Source organism: Vidua chalybeata, chromosome 6 (genome assembly GCF_026979565.1).
Source record: "Vidua chalybeata isolate OUT-0048 chromosome 6, bVidCha1 merged haplotype, whole genome shotgun sequence".
NCBI classification, from domain to species: Eukaryota; Metazoa; Chordata; class Aves; order Passeriformes; family Viduidae; genus Vidua; species Vidua chalybeata.
In genome coordinates this window covers 58,647,603-58,663,287 of record NC_071535.1, presented here as the reverse complement: position 1 = coordinate 58,663,287, position 15,685 = coordinate 58,647,603, and the positions used below count along the sequence as shown (strand labels likewise).

The 15,685-nt window shown below is 41.2% G+C and overlaps 1 protein-coding gene across 2 annotated transcripts in view; it reads left to right on the top strand.

The window, feature by feature from the left end:
• Positions 1–4,107: 4,107 nt before the first annotated feature.
• GALNT18 (polypeptide N-acetylgalactosaminyltransferase 18) overlaps positions 4,108–15,685 on the top strand; it is a 210,611-nt gene continuing 199,033 nt past the window's right edge. The window contains exons 1-2 of one of the 2 annotated variants that reach the window (XM_053946333.1): positions 4,108–4,357; positions 4,500–4,765. In XM_053946333.1, coding sequence (XP_053802308.1) covers positions 4,531–4,765 — 235 coding nt within the window. In that variant the 5' untranslated portion in view covers positions 4,108–4,357; positions 4,500–4,530. The remainder of the gene's footprint in view (positions 4,358–4,499; positions 4,766–15,685) is intronic. The other variant, XM_053946332.1, reaches the window with a different exon arrangement.

The window sequence follows — 15,685 nt, the reverse complement described above, 5'->3', positions numbered from 1 at the left end:
GCAGTGAAAAATAAGGAGACCTAAATGAACTGGTGATTGCTAAAAATGTTGCAAAAGGTGATGTGTAACAGAACTAGAGTAAACGGAAATGTAGTGATTTTTAAAAGAGGAATGGAAAAGATGACAGGAAATAATAGTAAAGGGACAGAACAGATATGGGCCTAAAGAAGGCAAGAGAGAGACAAAGAAAAAATGCCAGAGGAATAAGGATGATGAGAATGAATAAGAAGGAAAAGTAGTTTTTGGGTTTTTTTGTCTTCCTCCATCCTTTTCATTAATTCAGCTTTTCCCCAAGTTTTTTTCCTTTCTTTTTGTTTTGCATTCAGTTCCTATTCATTATCTTACAACATCCACTTACCAAATCCCTTACTCCAAAACCCAGCTCCAGGAAATGCAAAGGCATCTTTGCAATTCCTGCATATATCTTTTTACGGTTTAATAGAAGTTTAAGATCAGTTTAAAATTATTGTTAGTGATGACTAGGGACAATAGATTCCAAAGATCATCAGATCACTTCCCTGGGGACTGAACACCTGACCTTCATCTTCAAAATAGAAAAAGCTGCCTCTTTTGAGGAGCTAAAACCCCAGTTTTATATTTTGAATTGTTGGGAAGATCTCATCTGCAGGAGGGGTAATCTCTGCTTGAGATGTACAGGTCTTGATTTGTGGGTGCAGGCTCAGACATCAGAGCTTCCAAAAAAATTACCTTCTCAGAGTAATTCAGATTTTCCTAAATTTATTTAGTCATCTCTCTCCACAGTGTAAAATGCTGTGTTGCTTAGTGACTGTCTTTGGAATTTTTTATCACCTTTCCAAACAAAAGATGTGATAACCATGGGTGAGAGGGAAGAAATAATAGAAGAAAATCTCCTCAGACTAGATAATAATGAAGATTATATCTCTACAAACTAATAGGATTTCAGCTAAGAATCTGAATAGAATGTGATAAAGTTTAAAAGTTAAGCTTTTCCACTGATTTCTAATGAGGTGTAAGAAACTTGTTAGTATAAAATGAGTTAAGTATTTTTGGTTCTGATGTTTCAAACACCATCTTACACATAAAAACGCTTTAATCCACATCAAAATGCTGCAATAAAAATAGAGTTCTTAAACATTTCACTTCCACAAACTGTAATGATAAGAAATACTAACTGAATTACTTATAGGTCACTTTACAGCTGCCACTTACCTTGCATTATTTACTAGATTGTGAGGTTAATTTTTCCTCAGCACCGTTTCAAATGGTGCCCTACTGCAGCAGTGTAGTTGGGGGAAATCCACATTAAAGCCTGTAATACATACCTGTTTTAAGAAATGTGAAATAATTGTGTGAAATAATTTGCATACCATGACATAGCACAGCAGTATCAGGACAAGGATAAGATCAAGACACATATTTTAATAACCTGCACAGTAGATTGTACTGCCTCAAGCTTAAATACCTGAAGCAGAAAACACCATTTTCATTTAAGCGAAAATATTTCATAGACCTTGTGTTCCCCTATAATTTAAATGTTCAAAAAAGAAACATTTCAGGGTTTTACCACCTAATTTTCTCCCTGACTATAATGTGAGGCTGGCAGCATTTCTATTCTCCTATTGTTCCTTTTCCTGTTTTTGTTCCCATTAAATTATTAAAGTGGACTGCTTATGTATTTATGTAATATGTCACACAAAGGGGTCTCATCTGGATTGTAATACTAAACAATAAATCAAAATTACAAAACCAATTTCTAAATGGCATACACTTAGATACCTCCAACTTTATATAAACCCATAAAAGAAGACTTTTAAAGAGACCTGTCTAGAATATTATTACCAGAGGCATGAAAGCAAGCGCTTCATTTTTTTGTGCATCAAAGCATCTGGAGGTTTTGCTATCAAGTCAGTTTTAAGAGTAGCTTCAGTAAAATCAAGGCTCAAGTTAGGAGACAGGAGTGCAGCTTTGTCAGTAAAAGAATGTGGTTATAAATGAAAATACATTTTAAACATGATCAGAGAGCTGACGGGAACAAAAGGCTAAAGAACTGTTAATAGTTACTGTAGGTTAATCAATTATCTACTGTTGTAAGCAACCTATTAAGGCTGTGAGACACATTATCCATCTTTTTTCTTCTTATTCATCTTTTTATGGATGTGCTTACAGTCATTAGTAACAAGTACTGTTCATATTTGTTTATAAAAGCAGTTAGTACTTCATTTTTTATACAATACCATGGCAATTATGACTTATTAATGCTTGTTACTCATCCCTTACCTGGACTGATTTCAGTTAAGTTGCGCTTTAAATTGAGAAGTCCCAGGCTAAGTCCTGGATTCTGCTTAAATTGCTGAAGAATTCGTAGTTTGTGACTGCAGGCAGGGTTTACAAAGATTAAAGGAAGTCTAGGTAACACTATTATTAAAGGCTTCAGCCATAGCACTCAGCTGCTACCAGAAGGAAAGCTGTAACACTGAAGTGTTACACAAAGACAGGAAATAGGAAAATAAATGATGGTGTAGACAAACATTTATTGCAGACCAAGTGGATTAACTGACTTACCGGGTGGAACTGTTCTAATCTATTCTGTCAGTGTTTTGTCTTTTACAAAGCTTTAACTTGTTCATTGACTGCTTTGTCCTGCAAACTTCCCTGTATCATTGAAAATATTTTTCCTTAAAATGGAAATATTGTATTCTCATTCAAATACCGTGTGTTATATATTCTAATTTCCAAGGGAGTTCTCTTGGGCTTGTCTCTTCTAGTGTTACCACAGGGGAAATACTTTTAAAATGGGCAAAAATTCAGTTAGTTTTCAGAGAGGCTCAGAAGACTGAGGGGGCAGTTTGTTTTTTCAGCTTTGTTGGCAGAGTTGACTGTAGCTTCTGTTGGTGCTGGTTTGTATGTGTCTGAGTGTTTGTAATTTTTACTGTTTCTATGGAGTACCAACTGATGGAAAGGGAGAAGTCATTCTGCCTTTTGGCAAGACAGTTGTCTGCCTTCTTTCTTGAATAGTGAGTCTTGCTTGCAATGACTTTAAAAATAGCAACCCGTAGACCAAAGACAAATCATCTGCTTTTATTTGTCTTAAGATGTTGCAATGTACATTGGAGCTGTTGAAGGGTTTGAACACTCACATGTTTATGCTTCAGAGTAATAAGTCCTGGTACCTTGCTGGTCTTTCTGCACACTGGCAGACCCTGGTGGCACGATCAGTTCTGGAGCGTGACTACAGAGTGCAGTCAATCCACAACATTTGATATTCTTGCTTTCCTTGGATACGTATTTAAAATAATTTTAGAATGTTAATTAACACGTGCCTCATTGTTTCTAATGCTGGATATGGTGGTTACATTTCTGTCTTGAAACTATCAAAAGAAAATGATCTCATGTAGTACAAAAGTCCCTATTTAATAGCAATAGAAAAGATTCATCATGTGCCTTCTCTCAAATCCATGAGATTTCATACTGGGAGGAATTTGCCTTTTTAATGTGTTTTCAAAAATGATGTAAAATGTGAGGTGAAGAGAGGAAAGCAGCACGGGTATGCTGAACTAAATTGTGAGTTACTGGTCCTGCCCCTGATACTGAAGCTAATTCTGGATGTTCTCGGATAGAGCGTATCCCTACGGAGGTGGGGGAGGCGATGAACGGATGGATACGGGGCTCGCCGGTGCGGATGCGAGCAACCATTCGGTATTCTCAGCCCAGCCTCGGCGGGGAGCGGGCACGCCAAGAGGCTCAAAGCCAAACACATCGCAGTGGTGGGTGGTCGCTGGGAGCCGAGAGCTCCGCCGAGCCCAAGGCACGTCTCTGGTTTCACCCCTCAGGCACATGGACGCCTCTGGGTGCGAGCGGCGGCACCGGCGGCTGCCGCCTCCGCTTTTCCAGGCTGGAGATCCTTCGCAGCCAGCCCCGGGCACGGCAGGGAGGGAGGGAGGGAGGCAGGCAGGCAAGCAGGCAGGCAGCGAGGGAGGCGCCGGGCTTGGCCCCCAGCGCCGCTCGAGGAGCAGGTGGGTCCCGCCGCATCCCCGCCCCGCGCCCCCGCGCAGCGCCGCTGCCATTGGAGCCGGGCGCTGTCAGTCCCGGCCGAGCCCCGCTCCCCGGCAGGCTTCTCCCGGGGCTGGGGCGCCGCCGCGGCCGGTCGAGATGGGAAGCGGCGTCGGAGGGAACAAAGTTTGCCACGCTCGGGCGCTGGGCTGCCGCCGTCCGTGATGCCCGGGGCGGGGGGCGGTGCCTGAAGGCAGCGGGCGGCCGGGCGGCTGGCGCGCCTCGCTGTCTGCTGTCGGCACTGCCATCGCAAACTTTCAGCTATTTTCATGTACTCAAAGCCAGGATTCTAATTATCAGCCCTCCCCGCCCCCACCTCTCCTAGGTAGGCGATAAGTATTTTTCATTCTGTGGATTAGAGAACTTTTTGCATGGAAATTTACTGACTTCGGAGTGGTCTCCGTTTCGGGGAAAGGGGGGAAAGGATTTATATTCACCGCAGCTTATTTTTGTTTTGTGGATCACAGGATTTCTGGAGCTATATGGAGGGATCTCAGGATGGTGTGCACCAGGAAAACCAAAACTTTAGTGTCCACTTGCGTGATTTTGAGTGGAATGACTAACATCGTCTGCCTGCTGTACGTGGGCTGGGTCACCAACTACATTGCCAGTGTTTATGTGAAAGTGCAGGAGCCGGTCTCAGAAAAAAAGTTAGAGGAAGACAAAGGGGACACACTAAGGATTATAGAAAGGCTGGACCATTTGGAAAATGTCATCAAGCAGCACATCCAAGGTACCACCTCATCCCCGCTTGCTCGCCCTCCTCTCCCCTCTCCGCCCGCCGCTCGCCGTGTGCAGCTCCATCCCCTCCCGCTGTGTGTGCGCTGTGTGTGCGTCTGTCGTGTCTGTCGCGATCGGCGGAGCCAGCGCCAGCTCGGAAGAGCCGGGGCTGTGCACAGCGTGCGGGATCGCCGGAGGAGCCCTCCCCGAGCCCGGCCGGGCAGCGGCGGAGCCGGGGGGGCCCTGTGGGAGCCGCCCCCACCCGCGGGGCTCGGCCTGGGGCTGGAACGAGCCTCAGCTCCCTGCCTGCCTGTGCGTTCTCCAAGTAGGGGTCCGCGGGGAGGGCTCGGAGCCAAGACCCGCTTCCCATCTTGCTGTTTTCGTAATTTTTTTTTTTTTTAATTTCTATTTGTTATTTTTCAAAATGATTTGCTGCTAGTGGAATTCTTGTTCTCTTCCCCCTTTAAGCCTGACTCTGCGAATCCGTGCTGAGTCTCTGTGTTCCTTGGGATGATGAAGGTTTTCCCTTAGTGCTGCTGTAGTGCCGGGAGCCTCTTGGGATTATAACCGGGGCGATCTCTCTTTATGTAATGCCTTTTAATTTGATTGCCTTTTCATGGATGCCCTGGGAGAAGGGTTGAAGTGGGGAGGCACTGGGAGAGAATATGATTATTTCCTGTGAGTTTAGGATTTTACATGATTTATGCTTTACTGGGGAATCTTTAGTGTCTTCCTTTATACTTTCATCATCTGCATGGCATCATACCACGCACTCTCTTAGCCTGCCAAGAGAATTGGATGGTAAGGAGGCTTGGGGGTAGTGAGAACCTGTACAAAATCTAGAGGAACCATCTTTCTCTACTTCTGCATAACCTCCACCAAATACTCAAACCCCAATTCTAGTCTCTCCTAAACCTGAAGAAGAAGAATAGACCACGTGATTAAGGATACCTGTCACCAGTGCAAAAAGTGTTGCTCACTTCCAAGTAGCTTTGACCAACTGGTCTTCTATGAATATGAAGCAAATGGAGCAAGCAGAGTGGGTAGCCCCATTTGTGTTTGGCCTCCCTGCTTGTCAATACACATAACTTTGTAGTGCTATTAAAGCCCAGCTACTTTGCTTTGTGTTAATGTCTTTCTAAGTGTGTAATATCATCATTCATTTGGTATATGCACTCATTTCTCAGATAGTCTTGTCATCTTGCTCAAAGGAGTAAAATGCTGCTTTTTATAATTTTTCCTCCCCTTTCTTTTCTGGAGAATGGGTTATAGCAGCTTCTTCGAGTTCTAAGTTCTATCATACGGTCCTTAAGTTTTTCTTGATTCCTGAAATGGATTTTTAGAAGGAAATGTATTCTTGTCTGTGTGCCAGTGGAGTGCACTGTGGAAGCATATACGAAGGCAGGGATTTTCCAAAAGGCTCTGGCTAAGAGCGAGATACACAAAGTTAATTGACTTCCCTTATGAGGCTGGAGCATAACTCCTTCAGGTTTGTTGGTGTGAAACTCAAATAGCCTTGTTTGTTTTCAAAGAAACTAACCATGTTGGTGCCTTTGGTCACTAGTTCTTAGACTAGTAGAGAAAAGGTTCACTTAAATCAGGGGAGAGTATAACATGTATTAGAGCATAAGGTTTTTTTTTTTGGTGACTATCCATAAGCTAAACCAGATGTTTTTTTTCCCTCAAATAATGCTTCTTTTAAAGTTAAAGAGGGTCTTTCAAAATTAACTAATTGAACAGTTTGGTGATAAGTACTAAAATATTAGGGCATTAAAATAAGAGCTTTACAAGCTTCTCATGCCTTATTGAAACTACTTCGTCTAAGTAAAACTACTAAGATAAATAAATGAATAAAATAAAAATCACAGATCTTAGCTCAAAGTGGATTTTCTGTACTTTTATTTGCCAAATAATTATAACTGGGGGTCTCACAGGAATTCCTGTGGCAGATACTGTAGAATACGATGTTACTTTAATCAGACTTTGTTTAGAACCGTGAGATGCTGTGAATTCTGGGTCATGGTGCAAAATTCACTGAAGTTATTGAAAGAAATATCCCAAGCTTGACTGGGTTTGATTTGAACCTGAAGGCCAGCTTTAAGAAATTACATGTTTGAGAGTTGTTGCCAGAAATTGATTAAACCAGCTGCTGTAATGGTTCTAGACATGGTTATAAGGGTTATCTGTAGTTTGCTATTAAACTTTTCATTGGACCGCTTCTTTTTTGTGTTGGACAGAGGTCTCAATAGCTCAGATGTTCTGCAATGCTGAACAGGCATGAAATTAGCACAGGTAATAGAATTACATTCCACAGGATATCCTGCAAATGCCAGGGAGCTTTAGCTGCTGCATTTTGCACACGAGGTTATACTATTTCATTTCAATTTGCTTTCTGATTGTTTGATTAGATGCCATCTGGGAATTCCTTTAGCATTTTATCAAGTGTCCTGGAAATGAGAAGAAATAAGATGTGCCTTCATATACCCTTCATATCCCTCATATAAGCCCCTTTTTAAAGTATGTATTTAAAAAAGACATTTTCATGACAAGAAAAGTATCAGACTGAAAAGGGATTTCCAGATAAGAGAAATTCAGAGGGAGTCAAAGCTGGTATGCCTTGCGTTTGGAAAGAACGGTATGGACAGGGAAATCCCAGGCCACAGAAAAAAGAAGCTTGTGGAGTTAAAGCTCGATGCTGAAACTTGAGCTGACTGAAACCTGGGAATCCTGAGTTCCTGGCTTGTGGCCAGACACAGCTCACAAGATAGTTTTGGTCAAGCGACTTAATCTTTTTGTAGTGATGGCGACCTGCAGGATTTTCTGTGGCGGTGTGTTGTGGGATTGTGGTGCTAATTACATCTGAATGCTCCACAAACAGTACCAAGGAGTTTCTCTTCACCACCCCAGCCCAGATCTTCAGTAGGAAGCATATGCTCCATGCTAGCAGGCAGCCCACTGAGAGAAACTTTTAGTTCCCACCTCCTTTGGATGGTGTCTTTTTCGAGATTAATTGTGTTTATGTGCATGAAAGAAACTGAGTAAATGACCAGATGGGTATCTTGATGCAAAGTGCAGCCCTTTTCATGTCTGACAGAGGTGTGTGGCACATGGACTGTGTAGTAGCACTGAGCTTTATTCCCAGAAAGTGTACTTCAGAGGGCTGAGGTTAACAAGTGTTAAATGGGATAGAAAAACTGTGTTCTGTTGAGTTCACAAACACCAAAGTGGCTCAAGAAACCCCAGACACTCTCAGGTTATTAAAATCAATATGAGAGTGCTTCAGACAGATCACAACATATCCTTCATCTTAATAATGCATCACGCATTGGCTCTGACACCAAAAACTCGCCCTAAGTCATATGTGCAGTTGGAAGATCAGGGGAGTGGGCAGGCTGCTCTTCATCTGATACTTAGTTTGTATCTGTGACAAAGTGAAAAGCACCAGCTGAAAGGCAGAAATGTGTTGTTTTCTACAGCCTCACTTTAGGCCATTATAGTTCATAGCTTAATTTTCCTTGAAAAACTAAGCTATGATTAAACCCATATCACTCAAAACACCACTGCACATTATCCTGTCTGTCTTATTACTCAATGTCATTTTTGTATTTTTCAGCTTTCCTAGTTTTAATCAGATGATGTTTTTTGTTGAGGAATTATCTTAAAAGATTATAGACTGTGAAGTTGATGACATGAACTTGCTTCCTTGCCCTCGCCCATTCTTCCTCCCAACCCCTTGGACCTAAACAGATTTACTAAACAGTTAAGACATGGGCTAGATCTAAATTGAAGTTGTAACACACAGTTCATTTCTGGACTAGCTGAATTTTTAGCTAAGATTGATGGATGGTTACTAAGACATCTGTGTCCTAGTAGGACTTTGGTCCTCCATCCTTGCAAGCTGCTGCATCGGTTCTTGCCAGTGGAATATCAGGCACTGTGTGGACTTGGGAAAATTTGTGAGAGAAGAGCTGTTTACATTATCTTCCATTCTGCTGCTTAGAATGATTTGCTGTGTGGATTTACTTGAGCTAATATTAGCTATCCCACAGTTGGATATCTGATCACTGTCTGTGGTCAGCTGGACGAGGGAGAGGTCTCCAGTGTGTGATTCACTCAGTCCCTGTGTCAGGTATTAGGGTAAAATGATTTGATCTCATAAACTGCATATTTTGAGCTTGGGAACTAGGTCATCCCACATTCCTAATTTTAGCCTGGGAAAGATTTGAGTAAGTAAATGTCATATTTCTTATCTACCCTTTATTTCTTGATCTCAAGCACAAAGAAGAATGGCTTCTGTCTTTTGCAGCCTGGCTAACTAACTCTAGCTGGGTTCCATAAAGTCAGTTTGCCAGGATTCAAATGGCCGCTCCACCATGTCTCTTACTCCTGAGGTACTTTCCTTTTGGGAGTAATAAATGGCTAAATCCCCTCAGCTTATTTCCCTCAAGCTCAAAAGCAATTAGGCATGTTTATCACTCATTGCAGCATATTTATTCTACTGAGAAAAAAATGAGCACCAGGTAGCAGCCCTGGGAATCCTCAGCTCTTGCTCCACTGCAGAGGGCTCTGTATTCCCTGTCTCTGTACAAGCACAGAAATCTGCTGTCCCAATGCAGCTAATTGCAATGGAAGCAACTACTTGCATATGTAAGAGTGACAGGATTAATCCCTTTATTTTTTCTCTTTAGACTGTGACTTCTCAAGTCATTCTAGATGGCTGCATGTCAGTGCAGATTAATTGGGATTTAACTTCCATGTTCTTCCATGCTTAGGGATGAGCACACTAAAGAAGCTTTAATGTAGTTATTTCAACTGGAAGACTTAATTTGCTGTAAATTTTCAAGCAGCACTGGAGGTGTAGGTATTTCAAGGACAATCTACTGAAGACTTAATGTTGTTGATTCTGTTGACTACACCTTGATAGTATATTATTACTGTTACTAAAATTAACTTTTTTGTGCTTTGACGATCTCTAGCTGCCTTCTAATTATATTCTTGCCAGTTCTTCCACTGAGGATTTATGTCAGTGGGGTTAGGACACAGTGGGCAAAACTGAGGAGTGCTAGTTTGGCCTTATTAAGGTAACTGAATTTCATTGCTAGATACTGAACGATTCTGTTTTCTTCAGAATGAGGTTTCTTTTTTTAAATTTATTTTCAATTTTCCTGATTGTCATCTAGATTGCTCTGTTTCTTCAGGTTCATACAATGGGAATGGCATGGCAGATTTGAGATTGTTTCTTTTGACAGAAACAAGGAAAGTTTTATTTGGCCGCAGAGTGAGAGTGAATGATAGCTTTGTAGTTGGGAAGGGAATTCACCTGGATTCCATTTCCTTCAATCATGACAAGTTCTGTAGTTCACTTGGAAGAAGTCTTCAACAGATGGTTAAAAAAATTAATCAGGAGCGGAGCTGTGACTTCCATGTCCTCCACAAATTCCCTCATTGCTAAGCTAGAAAAGTTTGCCTTTTTCTCTGAAAAAGATCATTTTTGTTGACATTTGTTATCTCTGCATAATGGCACAGCCTTTGTGGAAGGAGGAGGGTTTTTAGTGCACTGTTTGAGCAGTGGATGTATGGGCTGAGCAGGGATAGAGAGAGCTGCTCTGCTTCAGGTTCTACACACAGCGCTTCATTTGTGCCACTCTGCTGTCACTTTGGGCTGTGTTGCTCAGGTTGGCACAAGCAGCCTGCAGCAGTGCAGGGCTTCTAGCTGAGGTCTTTCCTGCCAGCTTGTTATGCTCACTTCAGTACTAATGAGTGATTTTTATCTGTGTGACCAGAATAGAAGTAAATATATATGTTTCTTTATGAAAAGAAACATAAAGCAAGACCTACACACAGCTGCTGGGAATTGTGTGTAATGTGTGAGATCAGCTTGGTGCTGGAGTCTCTCTCCCATGGCATCACATAAGGCAGTTTTTGCCTGTCTCCACCTAACATTGCTCTCCTGCCTGTGACAAGACACAGAAGCAGTTGACTTTAATTCTGTGTTCAGCAGAAAGTCTTGTCATTAACGTTACACTGTGAAAGTGTGCATAAGTGTGGGGAGTGGTGGGATAAGCTGATGTTATCTATCTGAATGTTAGAGACATGATGTGTAAAGAAAATCTGTGGTGATTTAAAAAAGCAAATATTGGGGTCAAATCTTGAGACAGCAGTGGCAGTTGTGAAGATGGGTTAGCTGCCTGCTGAGGGTGATGGAGGATCCTTTTTTGTCTTTGGAACAGCCCAGGAACTTGATTATCAGCTATTAATGCATTATGGAATGTGGAAAGGGACACAATGGGACATGAATCTTCTGTAACTGGTTAATGGCTGGCCTCATTACATGCAGCCATAAGATGATGTTGTCAGCCACACTTGGCCTGGAGATTGGAGACTGGGATCTGTGGTGTCTTGGAATTGTCCCTGAGTCCAGAGCAGTGAAGTGATTAACTGGTCCACAATTAACAAAATTAGTGAAGTTTAATTTCTGACTAATGCAAAAGTGACTAACTTCATATTGTGAAAACTAAGTTCATTCCTCTGAGGTAAATCCCTTTTTATTCATCTGCTATATTATTTTCCATTTAATTATCTCCAGAGGTATCTTTCTGTGCTGCCCCTGGCCTTGCAGTGCTAGCTCTAAAGCCTCTTTAGAAACTTCCTTTTAGGAATTGATAAAGAGCTCACTAACAAGCTGTTGGATTAGCGTGAACAGATACTCTGCATAGACACTGAAATTCTCAAGTACGTGAAACTTAATGCTTTGACTTCATGGTGCTGTTATATATATCTAAATCTGTTCTGTGGTTGTGCAATGCAGATGTATTCTCTGTGAAACAACATTTTGTTTCTGTTTTCTACACAGTTTTTCTCTGCTCAACTGCTGTTTTGTACTTAAAGTTCTGTTTTTAACATGATATCCTCAGTTTTCTGAGGGAAAGGCAGAGATGTTTAGGATCTGAAACCCGGATGGTTGCTATTACAGTTCTCCAGCATCTCCTTTGCTTGGCTTTGAAAATTAACAAATGAGAATATTCTGATTTCTGTTTTAGAATATGAAGGTGGAAGGTCCAAGCTGCTACCTTGAAGTACTCTGTCTTTAAAATGCCAATTTGTCTTCTCAAGTCTGTGAGGGATTCTTGCTATATTCACTACTTCAGTTGTGTCTTAAACACATGAGATTTTAAAAATGTATTATTTCTATGACAACAATGCTGTGGCAGCTGGCAGGAATCCCAGCTGTCCTGTGATCAGTGCCATATGAATGTGTAGTGGAAGCCCTGACATGGAGCCTTCATCCCTATGGATAAGGTCTGCAGGAGCAGGGCAGAGATAGAGAGAACTGCTGTGGCCCCATTTTTACAGACTGTTGGTGGCAGATTTGGCTGCTGGAGCTGCTCAGAAGAGTCAGACACAAGGTCCTTTCTCCCCCAAGGAAGAGCCCAGGGAGTGTGGAGGTCCTGCAGTAGCCACATTTGTTTTCCAGAGACACAGATTTGAGGCTGACATGAACCCTGAAGTATGAGATTAGATAGCTCTGCCAACGTGCAGATTTTAATTAGCCCATTTTAAATACCACACAACTGCCTAAATCTCTGCTTGTGTGCTGAAAATTCAGGAGCTCAGTGACCTTGTGTTAGTAATGTCAGTAGGGGTGTGGAAATCCTGTTTCAGTTTTGGTTTTGACATTTCCTATCTCATAAATCAAGCCCCATATTTTAAATGTGAGTGTTTGAATTTTCTTTTTATTAGAGCTGTCACAGGTGATCTCTGAGAAAATAGGATTTCTATAAGCAGCTTTCTGAAGAGCATAAGAAAAAGATAGTATTTCTGTGGGTTTTTTCCTTCATAGATAAATGATCATTCCAGTCTTCATTTTAGGGAGATAATATAGATTTTTAGACTGTGTTACTTGCTCATATGTAATCTGAATCTAGCTAAAGATCTCTTTCATGATTCATCCAACTAATGCAGAGAATTACCTGTCCCTGCTTTCATGGTGGATTCAAATTGCTTTGAAGCTTTTCTCTTTGTGTCAAGTCATGACTTGCCAGAGGCTTTGCAAGAAGATTTGGCATGCTGGAGGTAAAACTTGTCAGATAAACTTTACAAGCACTGCAGACTCAGTGAGTCTGTACTCATCCATTACAGGATTATCATTGCATTGAAATTATGGTTGGAGAAAATGTCTTCTGGGATTTCTCTGTGCACAGAATGAAAAGGGCTTGCAGAACTGAGCACAGAATCATTTTTTAAAATAACTTTATTCTGTGTATTTGTCTTTCTCTGAGGTATTTGTAATTTTACCAGCTGTATATGGAATGATCATATTATGCCAGCCTTTCCCTCTTCTACTTGTGCTAACAGGAATATTTTAAGTTGCTCAAGTGAAGGGTGTGGGAGTAGTATGCTGTAATTTCTGTGGAATTTCTGATTAGAAGATGTGTTCACATTTAACAGTTTGGAGGACAAGGAGGGTCAAGGAGGAGAAAAGTACAGCAAAAGCTACAGGCTGCACAAGAATACCTGACTGTTTTGTCCTTTTTTAGTTGATATGAAATTGCAGTTATTGAGTAGGAATTCTGCTTTCTCTACTGGTTTTATTGAAAATGGTGCAACTAGTGCTAGTGAGTTTCCATGGAGTGGAACCCACCATTTTTGATTCTCTTCTGAAAGCCTTTTGCTTTCCTGTCACTCTCAAAACCAATATAACATCTAGTAGATTGCTACAAATATTTGCTCGTTAATTAACCCCAAATCTTCAAAAATTAAAGACTTAAATCTATTTGCTTTAGTTCATATGGATCTTATAAAACATGTGTAGCACCTTTAATAAAGTAAGAAATACTTTTTTTTTGCATACAGCCAGACTATCATAAGCAAAATACTGGGCCTGGAACCAAAATTGTGATGCTATTGGTCTCCAATATTGTAATTGTGTGTTGTTGTTTTGATCCTGCTTTTTCAGAGTTAGAACTCTGTGACTTTACAACATGATGTCAGTCATAAAGGATTATGACATCATTAAACTTAGACAAAACAGAATGAGGTATTTCAAGCTTCTGTTTAGCTAATGTTTTCACGTGGCTGTAAAGCTGTACAAGTTTAAAATGAATGTAAAAGTGTTACACATAAACCAAACAAAGCAGCAATAGAAAAACCCAAACACAAGTTCCAAAGGGATGTGTAAACTTGTACACAATGCCAAGATCACCGGTGAATTTAGGCACTGAAAGCAGCAAGACCAGAAAAAGCTGTAACAAAATGACAACAGAAGACTTATGTTTGGATACATATAATTCCCACTTGCTCCCATTGCAACAGGAATGCTTTTGGTATAGAAATATTTAAATCTCATTGGTTCATTGATGTACTTCCTGTAAGTGCAATTCTATCAACACACATGAGTTTTCAGCACAGCTTATGTCCTTTTTACATAAAAAAAGACATAAAATTTATTTAAAGCACCTTCACAGTGCTGCTTCTGTTACTCTCATTTAAGTACTGAGACAAAATTTTGCATGCAAATGAATATGGAAATATTAAATATCTAAAATATTTTCTATATGATATCTCTCTCTAAAAATATGTTTGAGCTAAGGATCCATGTGTCTTGTCTGGAAGGTAGGAAGGGGCTTCACCATTGCCTGACAGGGGCTTACATGAAAGAGTTTGTGAATGGTAATGCAAGCACCCAAGCAAGAGCTTGGTTAGAGCACGTGGGAGTGTGTTTGCAAAATATCCCAGTGTGGCAGTAGCAGGAGTAGACTCCTGCAGCCTGGAAGTGCAGAGGATGGAAGTATTGCCTGAAGAGCGTTTGTGGATTTCTTCTCTCTCGGGGCTCCTATAGGTCAGGGTAACCCCAAGAGAGATCCAAAAGAGTTTCTGCTTCCCTAGCCCGAATGCAGCTAAATGAGGAGTCTTGGAATGCTTCCAGTTGCTCTTTCAAGGTTGTTTATTTCTTCTTATCTATAATATTTTCTCTCTGACCTGCTGAGCTCTGGCTAGCAAGGAGGCCATAACATTCTGCGTGCCCTCTCAGGCGGTGTTTATCTTTTATATCAAAAGTTATGTATGCTGTGATTACAATTTATTACCAATACCTAATATTTATGTTGGACAGTGTATCCCTACCTTAAACCAACAGAAAAGTGTCACTATCACAGCAAGACATGGAGGACAAGAAGAAGGAAGAAAAGGCTAGGGCATGCCCAAATCCCTCCATCTTGTCCCCTGAACCCCTTATCTTAAAAACCCCAAAATTCTATTTTTCCACCCTGTGTTAGTTTAAATATCACACTACTAAAACCCTTGTGACTTGCAATTCCTCATCCAGAGCTGGCAGTTTTCCACAGGCTAAAATCGAAGCCACAGATGTTTTTGACTTCTTGCCAGGGTCTCTGGGACCCCTGCTAGAGTCTCGAGACAGCCAGGGCAGCCAGAGGGATTCCTGGACTCCGACAAGTGTTGGAATCAGGTTTTCAGGTGGTTGTCAGTGCTCTCTGCAGTAACAGTGATAGCTGGTGGCAAGGCTGATCCCTGCCCATTTTGTCTTTTTCCTGGATGACTGCAGATGCAGGTGGAATACTGGGCCCCAGAGGGAATGGGGAGCCACACCACTGATTTCTTGTTCAAAGATGTAAGCAGAGGTAAAGCTTTTCATGTGGGCACTGCCAGCTCTTGAGGGTAGGTTTTTAATTGCTCAGCCCTGGATCCTTTTTTTTTTCCTAATTAAGCTGCTCTTGGAGAATTTCTAAATTTATGACAGGGTAAAATCCTTGTTATGTGGAAACCTGGAGACTTGAAAGCACGTAAAAGAAAATTCAGTATTGTAATATGGGAAACGTTCCTCAGCTCCTTGCAGTAACAACTTGTCAATATATTTTTGTCTGCTTGACAATATGTAGGAAATGCCTTTGATTTTGTAAAATTGCTTGTAATTTCT